Source organism: Lolium perenne, chromosome 6 (genome assembly GCF_019359855.2).
Source record: "Lolium perenne isolate Kyuss_39 chromosome 6, Kyuss_2.0, whole genome shotgun sequence".
Taxonomy (NCBI): Eukaryota; Viridiplantae; Streptophyta; class Magnoliopsida; order Poales; family Poaceae; genus Lolium; species Lolium perenne.
Window position 1 is genome coordinate 85,965,648 of NC_067249.2, and position 27,540 is coordinate 85,993,187.

At 42.7% G+C, this 27,540-nt stretch overlaps 2 protein-coding genes across 2 annotated transcripts; one reads left to right on the top strand and one right to left on the bottom strand.

Annotated features, from left to right (window-relative positions):
* Nucleotides 1-7,902: 7,902 nt before the first annotated feature.
* On the top strand, nucleotides 7,903-9,413 carry LOC127309638 (protein FLOWERING LOCUS T). Its single transcript, XM_051340414.2, has 4 exons — nucleotides 7,903-8,100; nucleotides 8,210-8,271; nucleotides 8,577-8,617; nucleotides 8,744-9,413. Exons 1-4 carry the CDS (start codon nucleotides 7,909-7,911, stop codon nucleotides 8,992-8,994), a joined length of 546 nt encoding a protein of 181 aa, XP_051196374.1. The 5' UTR covers nucleotides 7,903-7,908; the 3' UTR covers nucleotides 8,995-9,413.
* Nucleotides 9,414-10,615: 1,202 nt separating this feature from the next.
* LOC127307883 (large ribosomal subunit protein eL6) lies at nucleotides 10,616-12,329 on the bottom strand. The gene is made up of 4 exons (XM_051338658.1): nucleotides 12,033-12,329; nucleotides 11,831-11,940; nucleotides 11,034-11,215; nucleotides 10,616-10,939 (listed from the first exon to the last, which is right to left on the bottom strand). The coding sequence occupies exons 1-4, from the start codon at nucleotides 12,245-12,247 to the stop codon at nucleotides 10,784-10,786; spliced, it is 663 nt and encodes a 220-aa protein (XP_051194618.1). The 5' UTR covers nucleotides 12,248-12,329; the 3' UTR covers nucleotides 10,616-10,783.
* Nucleotides 12,330-27,540: the final 15,211 nt, after the last annotated feature.

Sequence of the window (27,540 nt, forward strand, 5' to 3'; positions counted from 1 at the left end):
AATGGTGGAAGGAGAATGTAGCGTTACGAGAAATAGCGGGAATTGTTTGCGGGAAAAGGTGGTGGGAACTAATGATGGGAGGAAGTGGTGGAAATGCTTGAGGGTTTAAGGGTGCAAATGACTGATTGTCCTCCTAATCACGTAAGTAGTGCATTGATCATGCAGCATCGGTCTTGCCCAAGACAATCAAAACTTGTCGGTCACGCCGAAGCCAACAAGTCTGGTCGGCTTCAATGACGCCGATAGGATTCAGTTGGTAGTCGGCCAGCTCGTCGGATTCAACGACGCCGACAAGGGCTAGTGGGTGTGACCGACGCTGAGGCCATAATATTTTTGTTATTCCTCATAAATGTGTATTGTTTGTGGAATTGAACATATTATTTTTAAAAAAATAGGCAGATTGCGCATTTTCCTCGGATACATTTCCGAACGTTGGGAATGGCTATGATGTCCATTTCGTAAGAAGCTAACCAAACAAATATATATGTGACCCCTAGTCAAGACAACGACATATGAAACTTTCTTAATTATGTGCATATAGCACAGCCCACAAATGTCAAAGTACGGCTGCGTCGATGTTCCCAAAGTACACACACGGTCGGTTTCTGCGCGCGCGCTCATCCCATGAAGCAGAAAGGAAGCAAGAAGAAAAATAACGGCGGTCAGAGTCGAGTCACGACGAGTCTATGCGGCTGCCATCCCGAACGATCCGATTGCAGGAACCAGCAAAGTCGAAAACGAAATGAAGCGGAAACGCAACAACACGTGAAGAAACTACCCTTGAACAGATCAAGGCATATGTGTCTCCCTCTATGCTTTACTGAATCTGGCTCTTGCGCTGTCAGCGTCGCTACTTCATTATCCGGTGGAGACAGAATCAAGTTTGGCCATTTGGCAAATGGCTTGTGACACAGCCTATCGATTGCCACATAACTTAATCAAATCGACGTGTCTCATGTACTTCCTCACACATATATTCCATCTTGAGCTGCGACTCAATTCGACCCGCCGTCCAGAAGATCAAATCATAAGCTTGTCTCTAGTTCTCTACAATACAGCCACCTACAAGTTACTATAAATAATGAAATATATGGTGACCATGATCAGTCCGTACTTCGGCTAGCTCCATGTGGTTTTAGTATCAGCTATTCTTTTATTTTTGAGTGAACTATATTTTCCACCTGCATCCTTAGTGTTTTAACTAGCTCCTAATATTATGTTGGTGCAAAGAACGGATGCAATGATTATCTTCTTGATATTAATATATACCGTTAGAAGTTTCGAAAAAAAGCATTAGTCGAAAAAAGTTTGTGAATTATCACATCAATTACTCTATTTATAAATCATTATTCACGTTTACTCCAATTAGTGAAACGAGTGCCAGATTTCATTTATTGGGTAACACAATTTGTTAAATTGGGTAAATATTAGCAGTCACTCTTTGTTTTCCATTAGAGGTATAAAAGCTTCAAAAGCATGCAGAACTTCTTTTAAACAACTTACGCAAAAACTTCAATGAACTTCGTACCGATTAGGTAACTAACAAGATATCAAAACACAATATCAACTTCAAACTGACATGGGTAGACTAATATTTCACAATATGTTCACTCTTTGACCAGTTTTTACTCATGAGCTCTAGATAAACTAACGGACTAGCCTAGTTTTTACCTCTCGAGTAACAAGTGGCGCACACCTTGAAGTTAAGAAGAGATAAAAAAACAAGAGAGAAGTCTAATTTACCCCCTAAACTTGTCTCAAAGTTCAGATTACAATCCTTAACTTTACTTTGGTTCAATCTTCAACCCTGAATTCTATAAACCGTTCGAAATTGGACCTTCTACCCTTTTTTGACATGTTTTGAACCGGTTTTTCTCTCCAGTTAGCGGGTTTTCTTCCTATATATTGTGCCACCTCATCAACATACAACATACACGGTACAAGAAAAATCATCTTAATACAATGCAAGGGGTGATTTTGAACTGTTTTTAGAATTCAGGGTTAAAAGTTGAACCAAAGTAAAGTTGAGGGTTGTAAGCTGAACTTTGAGACAAGTTTAGGGGGGAAATTGGACTTCTCTCAAAAAACAATGCTAATTAAGCTGATCTACCCAACACAATATTGTATGTACTAAATAAAATAGTAGAATTACATTTTGTTTATTATAATAACATGCTTATTGGCAGTGACGTGCCCCCAACCCTAACCCTCCGCCCCTAACCCTCCGCCCCCAACCCTCCGCCGCTGCCGCCGGTAGCGCCGCCGGGGCAAAGTCCCTCGGGGCGTGGCGGGGGCGGGGGCCCTTCCTCGTCGCCACGTGGAGATCGGCGGCCGGATCCCCACCTCCTCGATGATTGGCGGAGCAGACGCGCGTGGGATGGGCGACGGCGGCGGCGGCCCTCCTCCCGTCGGCTGTCCCCTGGCGGACCGGTCGGCGCGGGTGGGATGGGCGGCGCTGCGGTCTCCCTCTTCTCGTCGGCTTCCCGCAGCACTCCTGCAGGGGTTGGTGGTGGGCGGCGGCCAGACCCTCGGTCTGCGCCATGCCATCCACCCCCGCCTCTCGTTGGTGCGTGGAGGCGATCGCGGGCATCTTCCGCGACACGAGGGCGCCCGGGGCAGCAGCCTTGGGTTTGACGGAGAAGGTGGCCTCTTCTTCGCCGGAGAGGGTCGGCCTGCGGTTGGTGGTGGTGGATTTTTGATCTATCATCGCCATCCGGCGGTGAGATGGAGGTGCATGGAAGCCGGCGATGGTGTCGCCGGTGGAGGGTTGGGTTGGCCAGCCCGGGATGGTCGCCGACGTGGGGGTCCGGCCTGAATAAACGCGGCGGTCCTAGGGCCTCTCTTGCGTGAAGAGGAGGACCTACCGGATGTTGGAGATATGCCCAAGAGGCAATAATAAAATGGTTATTATAATATATCTTTGTGTTTATGATAATGTTTACATACCATGCTATAATTGTAATAACTGAAACATTGATAAATGTGTGTTATGTGAACAACAAGGAGTCCCTAGTAAGCCTCTTGTATAACTAGCTTGTTGATTAATAGATGATCATGGTTTCATGATCATGAACATTGGATGTTATTAATAACAAGGTTATGTCATTATGTGAATGATGTAATGGACACACCCAATTAAGCGTAGCATAAGATCACGTCATTAAGTTATTTGCTATAAGCTTTCGATACATAGTTACCTAGTCCTTTCGACCATGAGATCATATAAATCACTTATACCGGAAGGGTACTTTGATTACATCAAACGCCACTGCGTAAATGGGTGGTTATAAAGATGGGATTAAGTATCCGGAAAGTATGAGTTGAGGCATATGGATCAACAGTGGGATTTGTCCATCCCGATGACGGATAGATATACTCTGGGCCCTCTCGGTGGAATGTCGTCTAATTAGCTTGCAAGCATATGAATGGTTCATAAGAGACCACATACCACGGTACGAGTAAAGAGTACTTGTCAGGAGACGAGGTTGAACAAGGTATAGAGATAGCAATGATCAAACCTCGGACAAGTAAAATATCGTGTGACAAAGGGAATCGGTATCGTATGTAAATGGTTCAGTCGATCACTAAAGTCATCGTTGAATATGTGGGAACCATTATGGATCTCCAGATCCCGCTATTGGTTATTGGTCAGAGAGAGGTCTCAACCATGTCTGCATAGTTCGCGAACCGTAGGGTGACACACTTAAGGTTTGATGTCGTTCAAGTAGATATGGAATATGGAATGGAGTTTGAAGTTTTGTTTGGAGTCTCGGATGGGATCCAGGACATCACGAGGAGGTCCGGAATGGTCCGAAGAATAAGATTCATATATAGGAAGTCATATTCCAAGTTTGGAAATGATCCGGTGCATTTATGGCAGGTTCTAGAAGGTTCTAGAAAAGTCCAGAAGAAATCACTATGGAAGGCGGAGTCCCGGAGGGACTCCACCAAGCTTGGCTGGCCAACCCTAAGGGGGTGGAGTCCCAGGTGGACTCCACCATAGGTGGCCGGCCACCCCACCTAAGGGAAAGGTGGGAGTCCCACCTTGGGTAGGACTCCCCCCTTGAGTAGGTTTCCACCTATGGGAGTTTTTGTTGTTGGGGTCTTATTCGAAGACTTGGACTACAACTCTTAGGGATTTCCACCTATATAATGAGGAGGAGAGGGAGGGGCAGCCACTCTTGGCCGCACCACCTAGGGCTGCCCATGGCCGGCGCCCTAGCCACCCCCTCTCCCCAAACCCTAGCCTCTCCTCCTCCACATAATACTCCCGCAGCGCATAGGCGAAGCCCTGCCGGAGTTCTCCACCACCACCGCTACCACGCCGTCGTGCTGTCGGGATTCCGAGGAGGATCTACTACTTCCACTGCCCGCTGGAACGGGGAGAAGGATGTCGTCTTCATCAACATCGAACGTGTGACCGAGTACGGAGGTGCTGCCCGATTGTGGCACCGTCAAGATCTTCTACGCGCTTTTGAAAGCGGCAAGTGATCATCTTCTGCAACAACGAGAGCCTCCTCTCGTAGGCTTTGGAAATCTTCAAGGGTTAGTCTCGTTCATCCCCTCGTTGCTACCGTCTTCTAGATTGCATCTTGGCTTGGATTGCATTCTCGTGGTAGGAATTTTTTTGTTTTCTATGCTACGAATCCCATCACCGGAGGCCTGTACTCGTGATCTGGCCGGAGGGTTGAGTTCTGGAAGGCTCCGCCGGTGAATGTAACAGTGCTTTGCCTGGAGTTTGCTGGATCGGAGGTATTCGGTCGTGCGCACCCATGCGTTTATTCCGACCGTTTGGTTCTGGAGGGAGCGGCGCGAAGCTCTTTTTCTGTGTTGACATCAAGTGACTATGGATCCATGATGAAAGTCGGAAGAAGAGAATTTCATGAAGGCCGGAGGGGAGGACTAGCTAAGGGAGGTTCAAGTCTCCGCGCTGTTGAGGGGCTTGCTTGGTGTCCGGGCTTCACAACAGCGGTATGAAAGTGGGGCGACAACACATGTGAAGCGCAGAGTCCTACCTTTCAGGGTGAAAACCCAAGGTCTGGCCTTAACTGGTTGTGCCTAGCAGTGACCTTGGTGGAGGCATTGTTTTAAGAGTGGGGACTATCTTCAGGGTGAAAACCTAAGATCTTTGATCGGGCGACGACGGTGTTGGAGCACTGTTCCCTTCTTGGAGGCGTCGTTTTTTGGAGAGTCTGCAATTCAGGTGTTGTCATGGTGGTGGATGTATTGCTGTTGTTAGGTCCGTGATACTGTAGCGGGACTTTTGTTTCTTAGTTTTCTTTTCCTTTTTTTGGTTGTGTGCATCCGTAGTGCCATTAGGGTGGTGCGTTGTTGCAGAGGCTGGGTGTAATTGGTATCTCTCGATATTAATATATTCCCTTTATCGAAAAAAAAATAACATGCTTATTATATTAATAAATGGCATTTTCTTTTAAGTTTGTCTTCTTTTACATATGAGATCTAGTTCCAACTATTGCTTCTCATGTTATTCTTTTTTAAAAATATGAAATAACTTTAACCTTATCTTTCTCTAATAGCGTGTTAGCAAGAAATAAAATAACAATATAGTATTGTAGATGAAAATATAATAATACTAGTATGTACATACGACAGTCCAATTACCTATGTCTGCCGTGGTGGTTAAGCTTGTAAGATTTTTAAAAGCTTTGCTAAAATGACGTCTAAAATTAATAGTAACCAGAGATTACAACCTTGACAGATTAAAAAGAAGGGATTGGCAATCAGCTATGTTCATTCTGGCCACTATGCGCCATACAAAACCCACTCATTAGTAGGGATGCGTCTTAGTATAATATATATAACTCCATATGTTCAACAATCCACGTAGTTTTGATGCATTTTGAAACTATTCGTAGTGTCATATATGAATATGTTGCTAAATGAGTATAATACTATGATAGTACATAAAATTCCTGATTTACAAACATAATTATGCTTTTTCACAATTTTGAGCAATCCTAATATTTTTAATAATTAAGATGCCATTTGTTTCATGTAGGAGCTAGGTGGTATCAATTGATGCAAGGGCTAGGAATATGTTCCCCGTTTCAAAAATAAGGTAGTATCTGCTTTTTTCTTTCTTTCCAGAACCATACTTTGGGTAAAACATAGATACACACACACTCTTCGCACTAAAAAAAATTCACCTTCACCAGACGTATAGAACTTTAAATATGGTTTTCCAACCATCCACTCAGCATATGGTTTGTTAGAACCAGCGTGTGGAACTTGAAAGAAGATGTTGTCCTGGAGATTTGTCACATTAAATATCTCGACCTTTCGCGGAACAACTGGGCTCCTAAGTTCACATCCTCCTACATGCGAAAAATAATGTTGTGAATGTCAAAAAAAACATGTAGATGTTTGTGTTCCTTGATTAACTGCATATTTTATGGAGAAAACACAAATATTGTAATTTGTGTTTAAAAAGACAAGTTGAGTGTCAAATTTATTGCTTGTTTAGATCACCGAGTTTCTTCTTTTTATTGGGGAAAGATCATGTTGATATTTGGCATGAAAAATTTAAACATTACAGACAAAATAGTAAGAAAAACAAGATTCAGAATTTCAGATTTTTTAAGTCTATTTTCTCTTTGTTGGAATTTACTGTCTAGGAGCATATGCTCCCTGGGGAGCATATGCTCTTGGGGCAAAACTCGACCTTTCGGTATTTCCTTACATGAGCACTTGAGCAAAAAATATGTTTGATATAATTATAATTTGTGTTAAATATTGAGAAAGAAACAACCTTAAGGTTCTGGGTGCGAATCAAGCTATTTGCATAAAAGCAAGGCCAACTTTGTCTAGAGATTATATTCCTGACCCTACAATGTGTGGAGGGTATGCCCTCTTTCTTTGTCTAGCCACTAGCCAGTAAAGAATGCACGGCCCTTCGAAGCTAGAGAACTAATACCAGCAAGCCAGCGATCACCAAGCCCTCAAGATCTCAAAAGAGGTTCTCCACGTGTTTCTTCATATGGTACAAATATCCAAGGTTTAAAATAGCGCGCTATTTCTCCGCTAATACCACGCAATAGCATATTTGGAGGGTCTACGCTAAATTTTAGTAATTTTGCTCGCTATGGTGCTATTTGTGAAATACCATGATATATCGTGCTAAAACTTCATAGCGTTAGCGCGCTATTTTTTCAATCTAAGTTGCTTTTACTTTTTCATGGTGATGAACTACAATATGTTAGCTCCTTTTGTAGATTAGAACTTAATATCGCTAATGCGGATGATTCTTAATAAAGAATTGTTGCCTTGTGAAATACTGATGTTAGCCTTCTGAAAAATTAGAGATATATTTGTTGTATGTGGTTATGTATGTATGATTCAGTCGTTTTTTGGACTAAATATCCAACTTTTTTTTAGCGAAATCCTTTATTTTTAGACTATATTTAATATTTTTTCAAAACGCTATTTGAAATATAGCACGAAATTAGCACGATATAGCGTCCATAGCGTTTGAAGGAGGCCAACGCTATTTCATTTAGCACGCTATTTTAAACCTTGCAAATATCACACACTAGGTTCAGCCGTACACACATCAATTTGTAGCTTTAGTAAGTACGTCGTTCTAGCTAGAAAGACATGCCTGAAATCTTCATGCACGACCAGTCAAATTTCTATAGAGAAAATTGCTATCGAGAACAGAGATGGAACGGTGACAAGGATTGCATATGCATGTGAGATGCATGGTGGCCGGTTTCTCTTCTCATGGCTAGTTAGCTTCTACTATAAATACCACACCTAGGTGCCTATCTTTGTATCTTTGTACCACCCCATTATACAGAAGCTAGACATCAACACACATACACTAGCACTGCATATACATACTACGTTGTCATACACAACCACATCATACATACACACATTATATTAGAAATGTCAAATGACTCCTTGGTTACCGGACGAGTGATAGGAGAAGTGTTGGACCCTTTCCGTACCACCGTTGATATGACTGTACTCTATGACGGTAGGCCGATCATCAATGGTATGGAGTTCCGCTCACAGGCAGTGTCGGGCAGGCCGACGGTCGAGATCGGAGGCGACGATACTAGCGCGACATATACCCTAGTAAGCCTGACCATCGCTTGATTAACCGGATAATTATGATTTGTCTCCGTTTTTTTGGGGGTGAGTTGTCTTCATTTGTTAACTGTAATTTGTGAATGCAATGATGCAGGTCATGGTGGATCCAGATGCTCCAAACCCTAGCAATCCGACCTTGAGGGAATATCTGCACTGGTGAGAGCACCCTGGCTAGATGAGTAGCTTATTATTTTTGGAACCATACTAGCTACATCAGTAGCTTATTGCTAGCTCTTGATGTCTTGCATGCATCACACCTAGCAGTAACATATGTGCATGTAAGACACGCAACGGACGCGTGCCCCAGGTAATATATATATATGCATATTTTAGGATTGGTTCATTGCATGTACAAAGAAGCCATATTCCCAATTTATATGCATATATGAGCACACATGTACAGATGCTACCTATTTATGTATCGACCTATCGATTTATGTCTATACTCCATGCATGTATAGGATGGTGACCGATATCCCGGCATCAACAGACGACACATACGGTGAGCACTGCACTCCTCTCCCTGTGTGAATGCAACATCTAGCTAGGTTTATTTTTGTATGTTTGCGATTGATTTTCAAGACTAAGTTTGGACTCACTAGTTTGGACCTGAATTTCTTGGGTGCAGGCCGGGAGGTGGTGTGCTACGAGAGCCCGGCGCCGGCGACGGGGATCCACCGAATGGTGCTGGTGCTCTTCCGGCAGCTCGGCCGGGGCACGGTGTTCCCGCCGTCCATGCGCCACAACTTCAACACCCGCAGCTTCGCCCGCTGCTACAACCTCGGCGCGCCCGTCGCCGCCAAGTACTTCAACTTCCAGCGCCAGGCCGGCTCCGGCGGCCGGAAGTTCACCGGGCCCTACACGAGCCGCCGCCAGTAACCTTAAGATCCATCCAGCTCAAATACCTAGCTTATGCATGTTATCGATCACACATACGATGCGTACGCGGTGTATCCATGACAAACTTACCGCCGTCGATCAACTATACAAGACTAGGAATAAGCGAATAAACATATGTAAAAATAATGGCCGATGGGGAGAGACATGGTGTTTAATTAGGAAGAACGACGCAACATCACCAAAATTGCTAGTGAGAACATTCGAACTTAGCTAGGTGGAAAGGCATCAACCCCTTCTTATTACTAGCTAGACTATCCTTGGTCTGCAATAAACGTATGCATATAGCTTCATACACATAGATGGATGCATAATGTATCTCCATTTGTACTTCTCTTCTTGTTCTTTGAGGATATTGTACTGCTATTGTATAGAATGTGGGGAAAAATATTGCAATGAAAGTTGTATGTCGTGTACTCTTGTGCCATGTTAAACATGAACCACAAAGCGCCAAAAGATGTTCAAGTAATAAGGCTAAACCAGCTAACTATTATGGTGAGTTTGACATTATGATGCATTATGATATTCTCCCTTTTTAGCAAAAAAAAAAAGTTCACGGATCTATTAATAATCATCAACAACGGTACAAAGAGCTCTAAACCTAATAAAAATTATTAGTAGGTCGTTGGATCACCTAGCAGAGACTACAAGCACTAGAGCGAGCCGAAGGCGTGCCGCCCTTATTGCCTCTCCCTCATCGGAGCCAGGCAAAACTGATTGTAGTAGAATTTGTTATAGTATAGACAAAGGGCAAGTCACGGTGCTAACCCTCCCCCGAGTGCATATCTAGTGATACCTCATCTTATTTGATACCATGATACCACTCTTCAAAATTTAAATTGTAAGTGTTAACAAATCCAGAAATTTTTTTGTGGGTGTTCATAAAATGTGTGTTTACATTTCCTATAACTTGCATAACCAAATTCGAAATACCATCAAAGAAAAAAAAAAAGATCAAACATGAGTAGTGTCACATAAAGACAGAAACACATAATGCCATTTTTTACATAGCAATTTCTCATTTTAGTTTCTCTTTCTGTATTTTAAACTTGATTCTGTAAATTCTCGAGAATGTAAACACGGATCTTGCAATTGTGTATGTGGAATGGAGGGAGTAGCAATTGTAAGTCCAGTAAACAATTACAAAATCCAGCATAGCAGAGAAGAGGTAAGGTAACTATTGGAGCAAGATCGATAATACAAGGATATGTAGCGGTGAAAAGGCAAGGTAACTATTGGAGCAAGATCGATAATATAAGGATATGTAGCGGTGAGTTGGAGCAATTGTAAGTCCAGTAAACAATTAGAAAGCCATCGCCTCCACTGGTGAAGCCCACAGATAAATTGTGCTTCCTGAAAAATACTGGCAGGCAGTTATATAGATTGTGCACCGGTAGTTTCGCCAGTAACTGCCACTGGAGGTCCATGTTTCATTGCGAAAAAATAAGCAATCACCATTAAATGTTCACAATGAAGAACACACAGTGCTACCAATGTGACCACAATGTACTGTTCACCTGACCCAAACCATTGGCTTTTTGCACAGCCAGACGACCAAACATTGAACCAAATTGAACCACACCACACGCAGGAAATGCTGCAATGAACCACCGAAAAGCATAGTACTTGTCGTAATCTTCTCATAATATTTGACAGGCAGACCTCAGTAGAAATCAATGGTTCACTAACCAAGCGCTCAAAATTCAGGAGTACAGAACAACACGCTAGACAAAAAAGAGAACCGCAGAACTTGAAACTTGTACCAACTAACTTAGAAGGACATCTCATGCGGCTTGTCACCATCCCTGAGGGAGAACCGGGCACTAAGGTAGTTCTTAAGGTCAGGGACGGCCTCGATAGCCTTGATCAACTCAGCGTCGATGGCTTTCTGGTCATCCTTCTTGAAGTCAGGCAGGTTCTTTGTTGCCTGCAGGTTAACAGAGAAGAGGCAAGGTAACTATTGGAACAAGATTGATGATACAAGGATATGCAACAGAGAATGAATGTGCAGGGATGTATACCTCCTTGTCTGTCTCGAATAGCTCTCCCTCAGTCTTCTTCACCCTAGTCTTCTTCTCCCTAGCGAAGTACTTGTCATCGAACTTCTGCACGTTAACCTTAGAGATGTCCACCTTTGTGGATGTGGCAATGACGTAAGACTGGTTCACGCGGCGGATTGGCACTCCGTTGACCTTGAAGGGTCCTAGAGAGAACAGTAACATTTGAAATTAGAAAATAAGATGAATATAAACTGGCAGTGATTGTTGATTGCAACTTGCACTGGAACTGATGTTCACTTGTTGATGACTAAGCATCCCACCATAGAACATGAATTGGTTTACATTACAAATCAACTGAACGGCCAACAAATTGTTGTTGCAACTCAAATTACAAGAAATGAATCCTCAATCCTAGTCAAGTCCTCTGATAGTGATAGGAACATGTCAGCTACAGAAGAGATTCAAGCAATTTTACAGCCCTAATGTCCACCATATAATTAGGAAAGATTTAAGTTCCAAGGGCATTTTTAATAATGTTGAACACCACACTTTTGACACAGTGAATCATGCTCACATTCCAAAATCACTTTACTAGGCACACAAGGAACTCACACAATCTATGTAGCAGACAAAACTGTACAATTATTCTTCAATCCAACATATGTGCCAGCGGATTTAGGTAGACCACTAAACAGACAGTGAACTTCCACGGATTCCACAATGCAACCATCCACAAATAAATATATTCAGACTACAGTTTTATTCACAATCAGCAACCACAGATCGACCAGTAGATCTACTGAAGCAGCGAAGTTTACCGGTGACGAGCAGCAGGCCGGACTTGAGCTGCTTGAGGAACACCACGCGTTTCCCCATGTACCTCCTCCCCGCGAGCACGATCAGCACCGTACCAGGTGTGATGGTCGACCTGCAACAACGAAATCGTCCTCGCTTCAAAACTCCGCGCGGGATCGGGAGATGCAGAGGCCAATCGTGAGGCGTGGCAGGGAAGGGACGGACCTGAGCTTGGTGGGTTTGGGCTTGCGGGTGCTGACAGTGCGTGGCTTGACGTCGTCGGCGGGGTAGAACTTGGGCTCGGCAACGGCAGCTGGCTTCTCGGCCTTGGGGAAGGCGCCGCCGTTCTTGGCCTTGATGGCCCACAGCCCGCGGCGGTGGTAGGTGTTCGACCGCGACGCGCGCTTGATACCCAGAGCCATCTTCGACGGCGGCGCCATTGGTGATTCTTTCGTCGACGCGCGGCGGCGCTTTAGCTTAGAGGGGACGAGGCGGCGGTGGGGAAGAATGGACGAGGGTTTTCCTGGTTTATACTTGTGCAGCGGCGTAGAGAAGGAAACCCTAGATATCTGGGCTCTTCGTATAATTGCGGGCTAACTGCTCAGGCCCATACAGCCCGTGAGCCAGCTTTCTAAGTAGCATTTTTTTTTTTTTGCGAAACATGTATACGGTATACGGTATACGCAGATGCATATCCTACCCCTATGAGTATACCTAGCCATCTGTCAGGCCGGGCCGGGCCTGATTTTTGGCCGTCGGGCTTTCCTCGGCCCGGCCCGACCAAATACCCATGAAGCCCGTCGGGCCGCGGGCCCGGCCGTAGTGTTAAATGCGATTTTCGGGCTACCCAGGCCCGGCCCGGCCCGACCATCGGGCCAACATTTTCAGGCCTAGGCCCGAGTTTTTCGGGCCGGGCTGCCCATGGCCCATCTCCGAGAAACTGAGTCTAAGGAAATGTTCCGATGAGTCTTAAGATTGATGAAGTCACTACAAACACCTCACTACCGACAATAAATAAAAATAGTTTGACAAGCACTGTGCATACCTGTAAAAAAAAATACTCACAACAGGTTCGAATGTCAAAGTATTGGCATCCCACATATATGTATAAGGCTGGAAATTGTATCCATGCATCTCTAGGTACTTGTGAATATCGAACTCGTTGGACATGTAATGGCCATGTAAAGGAGCGAAAGGGCATTGTCTACACATGGATTTTTTTCTCACATTCCCTACAAACTCAAAGGGGGTATGAATAATAATCATTTATGGTTTGAATCGCAAGACCTATCGGATACATGCGGTTAGTATACCTTGTGCGATGCAGCTAGAGGTCCACCTGATGACATGCTAAGGACCACGAAACTCAAGACGAATTGGTGGTTGCAGAGCTTTAAAGACCCACATTCCTGGCGGACGGATCAAGGACAAGCTCAAGGATAGAAATCCTAGGGTTCGCCCCTACCATGTAACCGACCCGTTCACCGTACCTGAGACCTAGGCTCCTATATAAAGGCTCGGAGGGGCCATCGGGCTCCAGATATTCTCGAAATCATCATGAACTCACGCATGATATTCCCTAGGTAAATATACGATCTACACCGTATTCATCACGAAGATATAGTAATCTCCATCAATAATCAATATTAGACAAGCATGAGTAGGTCTTTACCTCACCAACAGGGGTCGAACCTTCGTAAATCTCGCCTTCTCCTTGCTTGTTAGACGGTGAATCTACCAGTGCCTCTTTCCCTAAACCCAGTTCCATCATACATGTAAATTGTCGCGGATACCCACGTCACCTACTAAGGAGGAGAAAGGGCCGGCGCATAATCAAATGAACTAGATTACAACAAGCGGAATTGGCGCTTTCTAGAAGGATCAGTCCTGGTTACTCGCGGGACCGATATTCCCTTTCCTCGACCTCCATCAAGAAGTGAGGAGGAAACCAAAACCTTTTGAAGTTCCCCGCAATCACCTTGATACGTTGCAAACGTATCTATAATTTTTGATGCTCCATGTTTGTTTTGCACCAACTTATATATGATTTGCTTACACTTCGTTGCACTTTTATACATTTTCCAGCACTAACCTATTAACAAGATGACATAGTGTCAGTTCTCTATTTTTTGCTGTTTTGTATTTCAGAAAAGTTGTACAGGAAATATTCTCGGAATTGGACGAAATAAAAGTCGAAGTCAATATTTTACCGTAACGAAGACAAAGTCCAGAGGGGGGGGCGAAGAAGAGGCGCAGGGCGGCCAGACCATGCCTTGGCGTGGCCTGGCCTGGGCCCGCGCCAAGGGGTGGTGTGGGCCACCCTGGTCTCCACCGACCTCGCCCTTCCGCCTATTTATTCACGATCTCAGGAAAAACTTAAACACCCAAGCCTCCATCCAGGAAAAGTTCTGTCGCGGCCGCCATCGCAGACCCTAGCTCAGGAGGGTTCTGAAGCTCTTCCCAGCACCCTGCTGGAGAGGGAGATCATCGTCGGAGGCCTCTACATCGCCATGCCCGCCTCCGAAGTGAGGCGTGAGTAGTTTATCCCTGGACTATGGGTCCATACCAGTAGCTAGATGGTTGTCTTCTCCAATTTGTGCCTCATGTTTACATCTTGTGAGCTGCCTAACATGATCAAGATCATCCTTATATAATGCTACATGTTGTGTTTGCTGGGATCCGATGAATATTGAATACTATGTTGAGATCGATTATATATTCTTATCATATGTTATTTCTGATCTTGCATGCTCTCTGTTGCTAGTAGTTGCTCTTGCCAAGTAAATGCTTGTGACTCCAAGAGGGAGTATTTATGCTCGATAGTAGGTTCATGTGTCTAATTTTCTGGAAGAGTGGTGATACATCTCAAACGTATCTATAATTTCTGATGTTCCATACTAGTTTTATGACAATACCTACATGTTTTGCTCACACTTTATAATGTTTTATGCATTTTTCGGGACTAACCTATTAACAAGATGCCGAAGTGCCAGTTCCTGTTTTCTGCTGTTTTTGGTTCCAGAAAAGCTGTTCGGGCAATATTCTCGGAATTCAACGAAACAAAAGCCAAACCTCCTATTTTACCGAGGCGGACCCAGAACACCGAAGGAGAGACGGAGAGGGGCCAAGGGGGCCCACACCACCTGGCGGCGCGGCCAAGAGGGGGGCGCGCCCAGCTATGGGGTGGCCCCCCCGGGCACCCCCTCGCGCCGCCCTTTCGCCTATAAATTCCCTCGCGACGGAAAACCCTACATCAATCTATCAGACTCCAGAAAGACTCCAGGGGCGCCGCCGCCATCGCGAAACTCCGTTTCGGGGGATAGAAGTCTCTGTTCCGGCACGCCGCCGGGACGGGGAATTGCCCCCGGAGTCATCTCCATCGACACTAATACGTCCAAAACGTATCTACTTTCCCGAACACTTTTGCTATTGTTTTGCCTCTAATTTCTGTATTTTGGATACAACTAACACGGACTAACGCTATTTTCAGCAGAATTGCCCTTGTGTCTCGTTTTTGTGCAGAAATTCAACTTTCAGGAAAATCCCCGGAATTAATGTCGAAGGGCCTATTTTCTCAGAAAACTCACGGAGCCAGAAGACCAGAAGGAGGGGGGCCACGAGGCGCCAACCCCATAAGGCGGCGCGGTGGGCCCCTGGGCCACGCCGCCTGATACGTCTCCGACGTATCGATAATTTCTTATGTTCCATGCCACATTATTGATGTTATCTACATGTTTTATGCACACTTTATGTCATATTCGTGCATTTTCTGGAACTAACCTATTAACAAGATGCCGAAGTGCCAGTTGCTATTTTTTGCTGTTTTTGGTTTCAGAAATCCTAGTAACGAAATATTCTCGGAATCGGACGAAATCAACGCCGAGGTTCCTATTTTGCCCGGAAGCATCCAGAACACCCGAGAACCGCCAGAGAGGGGGCACAGGGCCACCAAACCCTAGGCCGGCGCGGCCAAGGGGGGGCCCGCGCCCCCCTATAGTGTGGCCACCCTGTCAGCCCTCCTGCGCCGCCTCTTCGCCTATTTAAAGCCTCCGTCGCGAAAACCCTGATACGATCGACGAAACCCACGAAACCTTCCGGAGCCGCCGCCATCGCGAAGCCAAGATCCGGGGACAGAGTCTCTGCTCCGGCGCGCCGCCGGAACGGGGACGTGCCCCCGGAAGGCTTCTCCCTCGCCACCGCAGCCATCTCCCCCGCCATCTTCATCACCGCTGCTGCTCCCATGAGGAGGGAGTAGTTCTCCATCGAGGCTCGGGGCTGTACCGGTAGCTATGTGGTTCATCTCTCTCCTATGTACTTCAATACAATAATCTCATGAGCTGCCTTACATGATTGAGATTCATATGATGATGCTTGTAATCTAGATGTCGTTATGCTAGTCAAGTGAATTTTACTCATGTGATCTCCGGAGACTCCTTGTCCCACGTGTGTAAAGGTGACAGTGTGTGCACCGTGTGGGTCTCTTAGGCTATATTTCACAGAATACTTATTCACTGTTATGAATGGCATAGTGAAGTGCTTATTTATATCTCTTTATGATTGCAATGTATTTTGTATCACAATTTATCTATGTGCTACTCTAGCAATGTTATTAAAGTAGTTTTATTCCTCCTGCACGGTGTAATGGTGACAGTGTGTGCATCCGTGTTAGTACTTGGTTTATGCTATGATTATGATCTCTTGTAGATTATGAAGTTAACTATTGCTATGATAGTATTGATGTGTATTATTCCTCCTACATAGCATGAAGGTGACAGTGTGCATGCTATGTTAGTACTTGGTTTAGTCGAATTGATCTTTCATGCACACTAAGGTTATTTAAATATGAACATTGAATTGTGGAGCTTGTTAACTCCGGCATTGAGGGTTCGTGTAATCCTACGCAATGTGTTCATCATCCAACAAGAGTGTAGAGTATGCATTTATCTATTCTGTTATGTGATCAAAGTTGAGAGTGTCCACTAGTGAAAGTCTAATCCCTAGGCCTTGTTCCTAAATACTGCTATCGCTGCTTGTTTACTGTTTTACTGCGTTACTACTGCTGCAATACTACCACCATCATCAACTACACGCCAGCAAGCTATTTTCTGGCACCGTTGCTACTGCTCATACTTATTCGTACCACCTGTATTTCACTATCTCTTCGCCGAACTAGTACACCTATTAGGTGTGTTGGGGACACAAGAGACTTCTTGCTTTGTGGTTGCAGGGTTGCATGAGAGGGATATCTTTGACCTCTTCCTCCCTGAGTTCGATAAACCTTGGGTGATCCACTTAAGGGAAAACTTGCTGCTGTTCTACAAACCTCTGCTCTTGGAGGCCCAACACTGTCTACAGGAAAAGGAGGGGGGCGTAGACATCAAGCTATTTTCTGGCGCCGTTGCCGGGGAGGAAAGGTAAAAGGTACTCACACTCTGGATCTCGGCTACTAAGCTATTTTCGCCGTTGTAAGTACTCGAAGCTATTTCCTTTAGATCCTGCAATTGCATCTTTTTGTTTCTTGTTTTACACTAGTAAGGCATAATGGAAAACATCTGTGAGCTTTTTATTCTATTTCCTGAGTCAAGACATGAATGGTTTAATGCGAAAATTAAAAAACCTATGGAATCTTATTTGCATGCTAGTAGCAATGATATTAGTATGAACGCTTTGAACACCATTGTTGCTAATGATATGGAAAATCCTAAGCTTGGGGAAGCTGGCTTTGATGAGCATGATATTTTTAGTCCCCCAAGCATTGAGGAGAAAATTTACTTTGATGATACTTTGCCTCCTATTTATGATGATGATAGTAGTCTTTTGGTACCACCTGTTATGGAGGATAAATTTGATTATGATTACAATATACCTCCTATATTTGATGATAGCTACTTTGTTGAATTTGCTCCCACTACAACTAATAAAATTGATTATGCTTATGTGGAGAGTAGTAATTTTATGCATGAGACTCGTGATAAGAATGCTTTATGTGATAGTTATATTGTTGAGTTTGCTCATGATGCTACTGGATATTATTATGAGAGAGGAAAATATGGTTGTAGAAATTTTCATGTTACTAAAACACCTCTCTATGTGCTGAAATTTTTGAAGCTACACTTGTTTTATCTTTCTATGTTTGTTGCATTATGCTTCTTGAACTTGTTTATTTACAAGATTCCTATGCATAGGAAGCATGTTAGACTTAAATGTGTTTTGTATTTGCCTCTTGATGCTCTCTTTTGCTTCAAATACAATTTCTTGCGAGTGCATCATTAAAACTGCTGAGCCCATCTTAATGGCTATAAAGAAAGAACTTCTTGGGAGATAACCCATGTGTTTATTTTGCTACAGTACTTTGTTTTATATTTGTGTCTTGGAAGTTGTTTACTACTGTAGCAACCTCTCCTTATCTTATTTTATTGCATTGTTGTGCCAAGTAAAGTCTTTGATAGTAAAGTCAATACTAGATTTGGATTACTGCGCAGTTTCAGATTTCTTTGCTGTCACGAATTCCGACCTGCCTCCCTGTAGGTAGCTCAGAAAAATATGCCAATTTACGTGCGTGATCCTCAGATATGTACGCAACTTTCATTCAATTTGGGCATTTTCATTTGAGCAAGTCTGGTGCCATTTTAAAATTCGTCTTTACGGACTGTTCTGTTTTGACAGATTCTGCCTTTTATTTCGCATTGCTTCTTTCGCTGTGTTGGGTGTATTTCTTTGTTCCATTACCTTCCAGTAGCTTTGGACAATGTCCAGAAGTGTTAAGAATGATTGTGTCACCTCTGAACATGTGAGTTTTTGATTATGCACTAACCCTCTAATGAGTTTGTTTCGAGTTTGGTGTGGAGGAAGTTTTCAAGGGTCAAGAGAGGAGGATGATATACTATGATCAAGAAGAGTGAAAAGTCTAAGCTTGGGGATGCCCCGGTGGTTCATCCCTGCATATTTCAAGAAGACTCAAGCGTCTAAGCTTGGGGATGCCCAAGGCATCCCCTTCTTCATCGACAACATTATCCGGTTCCTCCCTTGAAACTATATTTTTATTCGGTCACATCTTATGTACTTTACTTGGAGCGTCTGTGTGCTTTTGTTTTTGTTTGTGTTTGAATAAATTGGATTACATCATGCTTGTGTGGGAGAGAGACACGCTCCGCTGGTTCGTATGAACACATGTGTTCTTAGCTCATAATATTCATGGCGAAGTTTCCTCTTCGTTAAATTGTTATATGGTTGGAATTGGAAAATGCTACATGTAGTAATTGCTATAATGTCTTGGATAAGGTGATACTTGGCAATTGTTGTGCTCATGTTTAAGCTCTTGCATCATATACTTTGCACCTATTAATGAAGAAATACATAGAGCTTGCTAAAATTTGGTTTGCATATTTGGTCTCTCTAAAGTCTAGATAATTTCTAGTATTGAGTTTGACCAACAAGGAAGACGGTGTAGAATCTTATAATGTTTTCAATATGTCTTTTATGTGAGTTTTGCTGCACCGGTTCATCCTTGTGTTTGTTCCAAATAAGCCTTGCTAGCCTAAACTTTGTATCGAGAGGGAATACTTCTCATGCATCCAAAATACTTGAGCCAACCACTATGCCATTTGTGTCCACCATACCTACCTACTACATGGTATTTCTCCGCCATTCCAAAGTAAATTGCTTGAGTGCTACCTTTAAAATTCCATCATTCACCTTTGCAATATATAGCTCATGGGACAAATAGCTTAAAAACTATTGTGGTATTGAATATGTACTTATGCACTTTATCTCTTATTAAGTTGCTTGTTGTGCGATAACCATGTTTCTGGGGACGCCATCAACTACTCTTTGTTGAATTTCATGTGAGTTGCTATGCATGTTCGTCTTGTCTGAAGTAAGAGAGATCTACCACCTTATGGTTAAGCATGCATATTGTTAGAGAAGAACATTGGGCCGCTAACTAAAGCCATGATCCATGGTGGAAGTTTCAGTTTTGGACAATATCCTCAATCTCAAATGAGAAAATTAATTGTTGTTACATGCTTATGCATAAAAGAGGAGTCCATTATCTGTTGTCTATGTTGTCCCGGTATGGATGTCTAAGTTGAGAATAATCAATAGCGAGAAATCCAATGCGAGCTTTCTCCTTAGACCTTTGTACAGGCGGCATAGAGGTACCCCTTTGTGACACTTGGTTAAAACATGTGTATTGCGATGATCCGGTAGTCCAAGCTAATTAGGACAAGGTGCGGGCACTATTAGTATACTATGCATAAGGCTTGCAACTTGTAAGATATAATTTACATGATACATATGCTTTATTACTACCGTTGACAAAATTGTTTCATGTTTTCAAAATCAAAGCTCTAGCACAAATATAGCAATCGATGCTTTCCTCTTTGAAGGACCATTCTTTTACTTTTATTGTTGAGTCAGTTCACCTATCTCTCTCCATCTCAAGAAGCAAACACTTGTGTGAACTGTGCATTGATTCTTACATACTTGCATATTGCATTTGTTATATTACTTTACATTGACAATTATCCATGAGATATACATGTTATAAGTTGAAAGCAACCGCTGAAACTTCATCTTCCTTTGTGTTGCTTCAATGCCTCTACTTTGAATTATTGTTTTATGAGTTAACTCTTATGCAAGACTTATTGATGCTTGTCTTGAAAGTACTATTCATGAAAAGTCTTTGCTTTATGATTCAGTTGTTTACTCATGTCATTACCATTGTTTTGATCGCTGCATTCATTACATATGTTTACAATATGATCAAGTATATGATGGCATGTCACTTCAGAAATTATCTTTGTTATCGTTTTACCTGCTCGGGACGAGCAGAACTAAGCTTGGGGATGCTGATACGTCTCCGACGTATCGATAATTTCTTATGTTCCATGCCACATTATTGATGTTATCTACATGTTTTATGCACACTTTATGTCATATTCGTGCATTTTCTGGAACTAACCTATTAACAAGATGTCGAAGTGCCAGTTGCTGTTTTCTGCTGTTTTTGGTTTCAGAAATCCTAGTAACGAAATATTCTCGGAATCGGACGAAATCAACGCCCAGGTTCCTATTTTGCCCGGAAGCATCCAGAACACCCGAGAATCGCCAGAGAGGGGGCACATGGCCACCAAACCCTAGGCCGGCGCGGCCAAGGGGGGCCCGCGCCCCCCTATAGTGTGGCCACCCTGTCAGCCCTCCTGCGCCGCCTCTTCGCCTATTTAAAGCCTCTGTCGCGAAAACCCTGATACGATCGACGAAACCCACAGAAACCTTCCAGAGCCGCCGCCATCGCGAAGCCAAGATGCGGGGACAGAGTCTCTCGTTCGGCGCGCCGCCGGAACGGGGAAGTGCCCCCGGAAGGCTTCACCATCGACATCGCTGCCATCTCCACCGCCATCTTCATCACCGCTGCTGCTCCCATGAGGAGGGAGTAGTTCTCCATCGAGGCTCGGGGCTGTACCGGTAGCTATGTGGTTCATCTCTCTCCTATGTACTTCAATACAATAATCTCATGAGCTGCCTTACATGATTGAGATTCATATGATGATGCTTGTAATCTAGATGTCGTTATGCTAGTCAAGTGAATTTTACTCATGTGATCTTCGGAGACTCCTTGTCCCACGTGTGTAAAGGTGACAGTGTGTGCACCGTGTGGGTCTCTTAGGCTATATTTCACAGAATACTTATTCACTGTTATGAATGGCATAGTGAAGTGCTTATTTATATCTCTTTATGATTGCAATGTATTTTGTATCACAATTTATCTATGTGCTACTCTAGCAATGTTATTAAAGTAGTTTTATTCCTCCTGCACGGTGTAATGGTGACAGTGTGTGCATCCGTGTTAGTACTTGGTTTATGCTATGATTATGATCTCTTGTAGATTATGAAGTTAACTATTGCTATGATAGTATTGATGTGTATTATTCCTCCTACATAGCATGAAGGTGATAGTGTGCATGCTATGTTAGTACTTGGTTTAGTCAAATTGATCTTTCATGCACTCTAAGGTTATTTAAATATGAACATTGAATTGTGGAGCTTGTTAACTCCGGCATTGAGGGTTCGTGTAATCCTACGCAATGTGTTCATCATCCAACAAGAGTGTAGAGTATGCATTTATCTATTCTGTTATGTGATCAAAGTTGAGAGTGTCCACTAGTGAAAGTCTAATCCCTAGGCCTTGTTCCTAAATACTGCTATCGCTGCTTGTTTACTGTTTTACTGCGTTACTACTGCTGCAATACTACCACCATCATCAACTACACGCCAGCAAGCTATTTTCTGGCACCGTTGCTACTGCTCATACTTATTCATACCACCTGTATTTCACTATCTCTTCGCCGAACTAGTACACCTATTAGGTGTGTTGGGGACACAAGAGACTTCTTGCTTTGTGGTTGCAGGGTTGCATGAGAGGGATATCTTTGACCTCTTCCTCCCTGAGTTCGATAAACCTTGGGTGATCTACTTAAGGGAAAACTTGCTGCTGTTCTACAAACCTCTGCTCTTGGAGGCCCAACACTGTCTACAGGAAAAGGAGGGGGGCGTAGACATCACCGCCCTATGGTGGCAACGCCTCGGGCGGCCCCAGACGCCCCCCTCTGGACTACTTAAGGGTTTCAACCTAAGAATGCACGGGGTTTAGACGAAATCGCCAGAAGACATCCAGAACACTGCCGCCATCGCGAAACTCCGTCTCGGGACCAGAAACTCCGTTCTGGCACCTCGCCGGGACGGGGAATTGGAGGAGATCATCGCCATCATCACCACCGACGCATCTCCATCAACCAGCCATGTTTCCCCCATCCATGTGTGAGTAATTCCCCCGCTGTAGGCTGAAGGGGATGGTAGGGATTGGATGAGATTGGTCATGTAATAGCATAAGATTGTTAGGGCATAGTGCCTAGTATCCGTAATTGGTACTTTTATGATATTGTTGCAACTTATTATGCTTAATGCTTGTCACTAGGGCCCGAGTGCCATGATCTCAGATCTGAACATGTTATTGTTTCATGATGATATTCATTGTTTTATGATCTTACCTGCAAGTTGTATACACATGTTGCTGTCCGGAACCCGAGGCCCCAAAGTGACAGAAATTGGGACAACCGGAGGGGAAGGCGGTGATATGAGGATCACATGTGTTCACGGAGTGTTAATACTTTGCTCCGGTGCTCTATTAAAAGGAGTACCTTAATTTCCAGTAGATTCCCTAGAGGCTCGGCTGCCACCGGCTGGTAGGACAAAAGATGTTGTGCAAGTTTCTCATTGCGAGCACGTACGACTAAATATGGAACACATGCCTATTGATTGATTAGTACTTGGATACCGTTTTATTATTATCTGCAAATGCCCTATCTTGATTGTTACATGAGTTTCTCTCATCCATGCAACGCCCGTTCATCCATCCCTGTGCCTACAGTATTTTAATCCTGCTATTTAATATAATCACTACTGCTGTCTTTATTACTCTGCTGCTGATATTTCACTACGCATCGCTATAAAGCTGTTACTCTTGATAAACTCTTGCGAGCAAGTCTGTTTCCAGGTGCAGCTGAATTGACAACTCCGCTGTTAAGGCTTACAAATATTCTTTGGCTCCCCTTGTGTCGAATCAATAAATTGGGTTTTACTTCCCTCGAAGACTGTTGCGATCCCCTATACTTGTGGGTTATCAAGACTATTTTCTGGCGCCGTTGCCGGGGAGCATAGCTTTATTTGCAAGTTCACTTGGATTGATATTGTTCGCTGCAAATTCTCCATCATGGGTAAACCTCGCGATACTAAAGTCGCCATATTACCATCCACTACAAGAAAAGGTACAACTCTGAGTACCTCTGCTGCTCTTGATTCACCATCTGTGATAAGTAAACTTGTTTCACCACCACAAGCTTCAAATGCTGGTACTTCTGCTGAATCTGAAAATTCCTCTTATAATTTTGATGATGCTTCTGCTGTGCTTGATAATAATGGTTCATTAGGATCTTTTCTAGATTCTACGATTGCTAGGTCTAGACAAATTGAAAGTACTGAAATTCCTAATGAAAATGCTGCTACACCTGTTAATTCACCTGAGTCTGTTGAATACTCTAGTGATGATCTTGATGAAGATTATGTAGAACTTGATGATGATTTCATTGATAAATGCAATGCTACTACTGGTACAAGTAATATTAAAAGGCTTCTTGCACAACATGCTGTTAGATATAAACTGTCTCCTAATCTTAAATTTGCCATATCTCCTATAAACATTAAGGATAAGGATTATGATTTTTCTCTTGATTTATCTCATATAGCTATTGTTGAGAAAACACCTTTTTGTGGTACTGAAAAAGAAAGTGTTGTAGAACACATGAATGAGCTTTCAACCTTGAGTAGCTTATTTTCTGATGATATTAAGAAGCGTACCTATTTCGTTGCTAAAAATTTTCCTTTCTCATTAAAGGATGATGCTAAAACTTGGTATAATAGTTTGCCTCCTGATTCTATTGATAGTCTAAAAGATTTGCTTGATGTTTTCTTTCGGAAATACTTTCCTGCTAGTGCCCAACATATTGCTTTGCAGAGAATTTATAATTTTGACCAGGGAGATGGAGAGAAATTGCCTGAGGCTTGGGCGAGATTTTGCTCTCTTATCAGAGCTCGGCCTGGACATGATTTGGAAAAGCATGATTTACTTGATATATTTTATAGTGGACTAACCATTGAGTCTAGGGCATACTTGGATAGTTGTGCTGGTTGTGTTTTCAGGAAAAGAACTCCAGACGACGCTGAAGAATTATTGGCAAGAATAGGACGGAATCATGATGATTGGACTACACCTAAACCAACCCCGACATCAATATTGAAGAAGAGGGGTATGATTAAATTAAATGATGAAGATATGAGGGAAGCCAAGAAGCTCTTCAACGCTTTAGTAGGGAAGATATTCCGTATTCAAAACCTCCTGATCAATGTTTAGATGAATTTGATAATTATATTGTTAAGCAAGATAACTTTAATATGAGAGTAGAGAATCATTTAATGGAAAATTCTCGAGCTATTAGTGAATTGCATGGTATTGTGGAGAGAACCTCCAATGATGTTAAGATGCTTGTTAAACATTTTCATATGGTTCAAACTCAAATTGATCAACTCACTAAAGTGCAAAATGACTTGTTAAAAAATAGTTCTAAAGAAAAACATGCTTATGAAGTAACAACTAGAGGTGGTGTTTCTACTCAGGATCCTCTATATCCTGAGGGGCATCCCAAAAGAGTTGAACAAGATTCTCAACGAACTGAAACTAGTGCTCCTTCTAAGAAAAAGAAGAAGAAACATAAAACTGTTGTAGAATCCTCTGAACCTATTAATGATCCTAATAGTATTTCTATTTCTGATGCTGAAACTGAAAGTGGTAATGAACATGATAAAGATAATGATAAGAATGATGCTTCTGATAAAGAAGAGGTTGAAGATGAACCTGAAAAGCATGCTAAAAATAAAAAGTATACTAAAGAAGATTTTATTGCTAAGAAACATGGTAATGAAAGAGAACCTTGGGTTCAAAAGCAAATGCCTTTTCCTGCTAAGAAACTAAAATCAAAGGAAGAAGAACACTATAATAAATTTTGTGATTGGATGAAACCTTTGTTCCTGCAAATCCCTTTGACTGATGTTATTAAATTGCTTCCTTATTCAAAGTATTTGAAAGATATTGTCTCTAACAAAAGGAAAATTCCTAATGAGGAGATTTCCACTATGCTTGCTAATTACTCTTTCAATGGCAAGGTTCCAAAGAAGCTGGGTGACCCAGGTATACCGACTATTCCTTGTTCCATCAAAAATAATTATGTTAGAACTGCTCTATGTGATTTGGGAGCAGGTGTTAGTGTTATGCCTTTTTCTCTTTATAAGAGACTTTATTTAGATAAGTTGATACCAACTGATATATCTTTGCAAATGGCTGATAAATCTACTGCTATTCCTGTTGGTATATGTGAGGATGTTCCTGTTCAAGTTACTCAAAACTGCTTAATATTAACTGATTTTGTTGTGTTGGAAATGCCCGAAGATGATAATATGTCTATTATTCTTGGGAGACCTTTTCTTAACACCGCAGGGGCTGTTATTGATTGCAATAAAGGAAAAGTTACTTTCAATGTCGATGACAAGGAGCATACTGTTTATTTTCCCAAGAGGATTGATAAAGTATGTGGAGTTAATACAATTTCTAATTTGAGATCTATCAAAGTGGGAGATATTGATTGTCCAATATATGAGCCTAAAGAAGAATATCAAACTCTTGTGATTGGATCTATATCAATACAATATAAGGTAACATGATTGATTTGAGGTTTATTTCTTCTTATGACGTGTAAGATTTATTTGATAGCAAGACTTGATCAACCTTGTTAACAAGTACATTTTATATGCATAGAAGAGCTAAACAACATTTCTTTCCTTCTCCACTTGTTTTACTCGCTGTAGCACTACTTGTTTTGCAAGATGCTTAGTGGTTTAGGAGTTTGAAAACCTTTTTCTGCCCTGTAATAATAATTTTGACACCCAGAAATGTGCGTTTTTCGAAGTTCTCAAAAATTTACAAAAATTATACTGTTGGTCTTATTTTTCGAAGAGCTACCTGGGAGCACCAGGGGCTGACCAGTGGGGCACCCTGGGGCTAGACCCCATGGGCCGGCGCGGCCAGCAAGGGGGGCGCGCCACCCTATGGTGTGGGCCCCTCCTTGCCCCACTAACTCATCTCTTCCTCCCATTCTACTCTCTCTCCCGAAAAAACTCGTACTCACTTTCTCTCACTCCCGTTTCTGCTCAAGAGCTCAAGATTTCTCGATCTCTTTGCTCAGCCCAGATTTCTGTCTTAAATTTGGCTCATTTGCTCTCCGGTATGTGACTCCTCCGATTATCCAAATAGAATTTTGTTTGGTTGAGTATATCTTGAATATTTTGCTGTTGTAGGTAACATGTTAAGTGAGCTTGCATGCTTGTTCTAAGTTGTAAAAATTAGTTTTGATGCATGTTTAGTACTCTACCAAGTTCCTATAGTAGTTTCCCTCAATTATATGTCTCCAAATCAACTTTTATAATGTTTGTTGAAAAATTTCAGAAAAGGAAGATGGATAATTATAACTTTGGAGAAGTGTTCGAAAGAGAGACGACAAGCACGGGGAGGCCCTCAAGGGCAGCCACTCGATTCAGACGATCCTATAATGAGGATGTCCTTGCACCGAGCTTCGAAGCCGAAGAAGACAATGGAGTCCCTAACGCTTCATCTTTTCCATGTTATAACTTTTTGAGTAATGCAGGGTTGCTGGATGATTTCTTTGTCCTCGTCGGTAATGTGGGCTTAACCACCTATATGGAAGATGAGAGGGATCAATACTACATGCTAACTAAAATCTTCGTTGAGAGCTTTCAGTTCAACAACAAACACTACCAACCATCAGTTGCATTCAGGATTTATGGTAATCCTATTACTATGAAGTTGAAGGATTTTTGTACTGCATTGGATATTGCCCCTGTAGGTACAGCGAAGAAGATCGAGAATAATCCCAAGGCTTTGCTGGAGCTCTATCGAGATATTACCAATGATGATAGCCGCACCATTCAGCGCAGCAAGATAAGAAACATTCAACTCCCTGCCATTAGATATTTCGCTTACTATCTTGCTACTAGCATTCTTGGTAGGGAGAACACTAGCAATATTTGTAGTTATCATCTTGCTTTC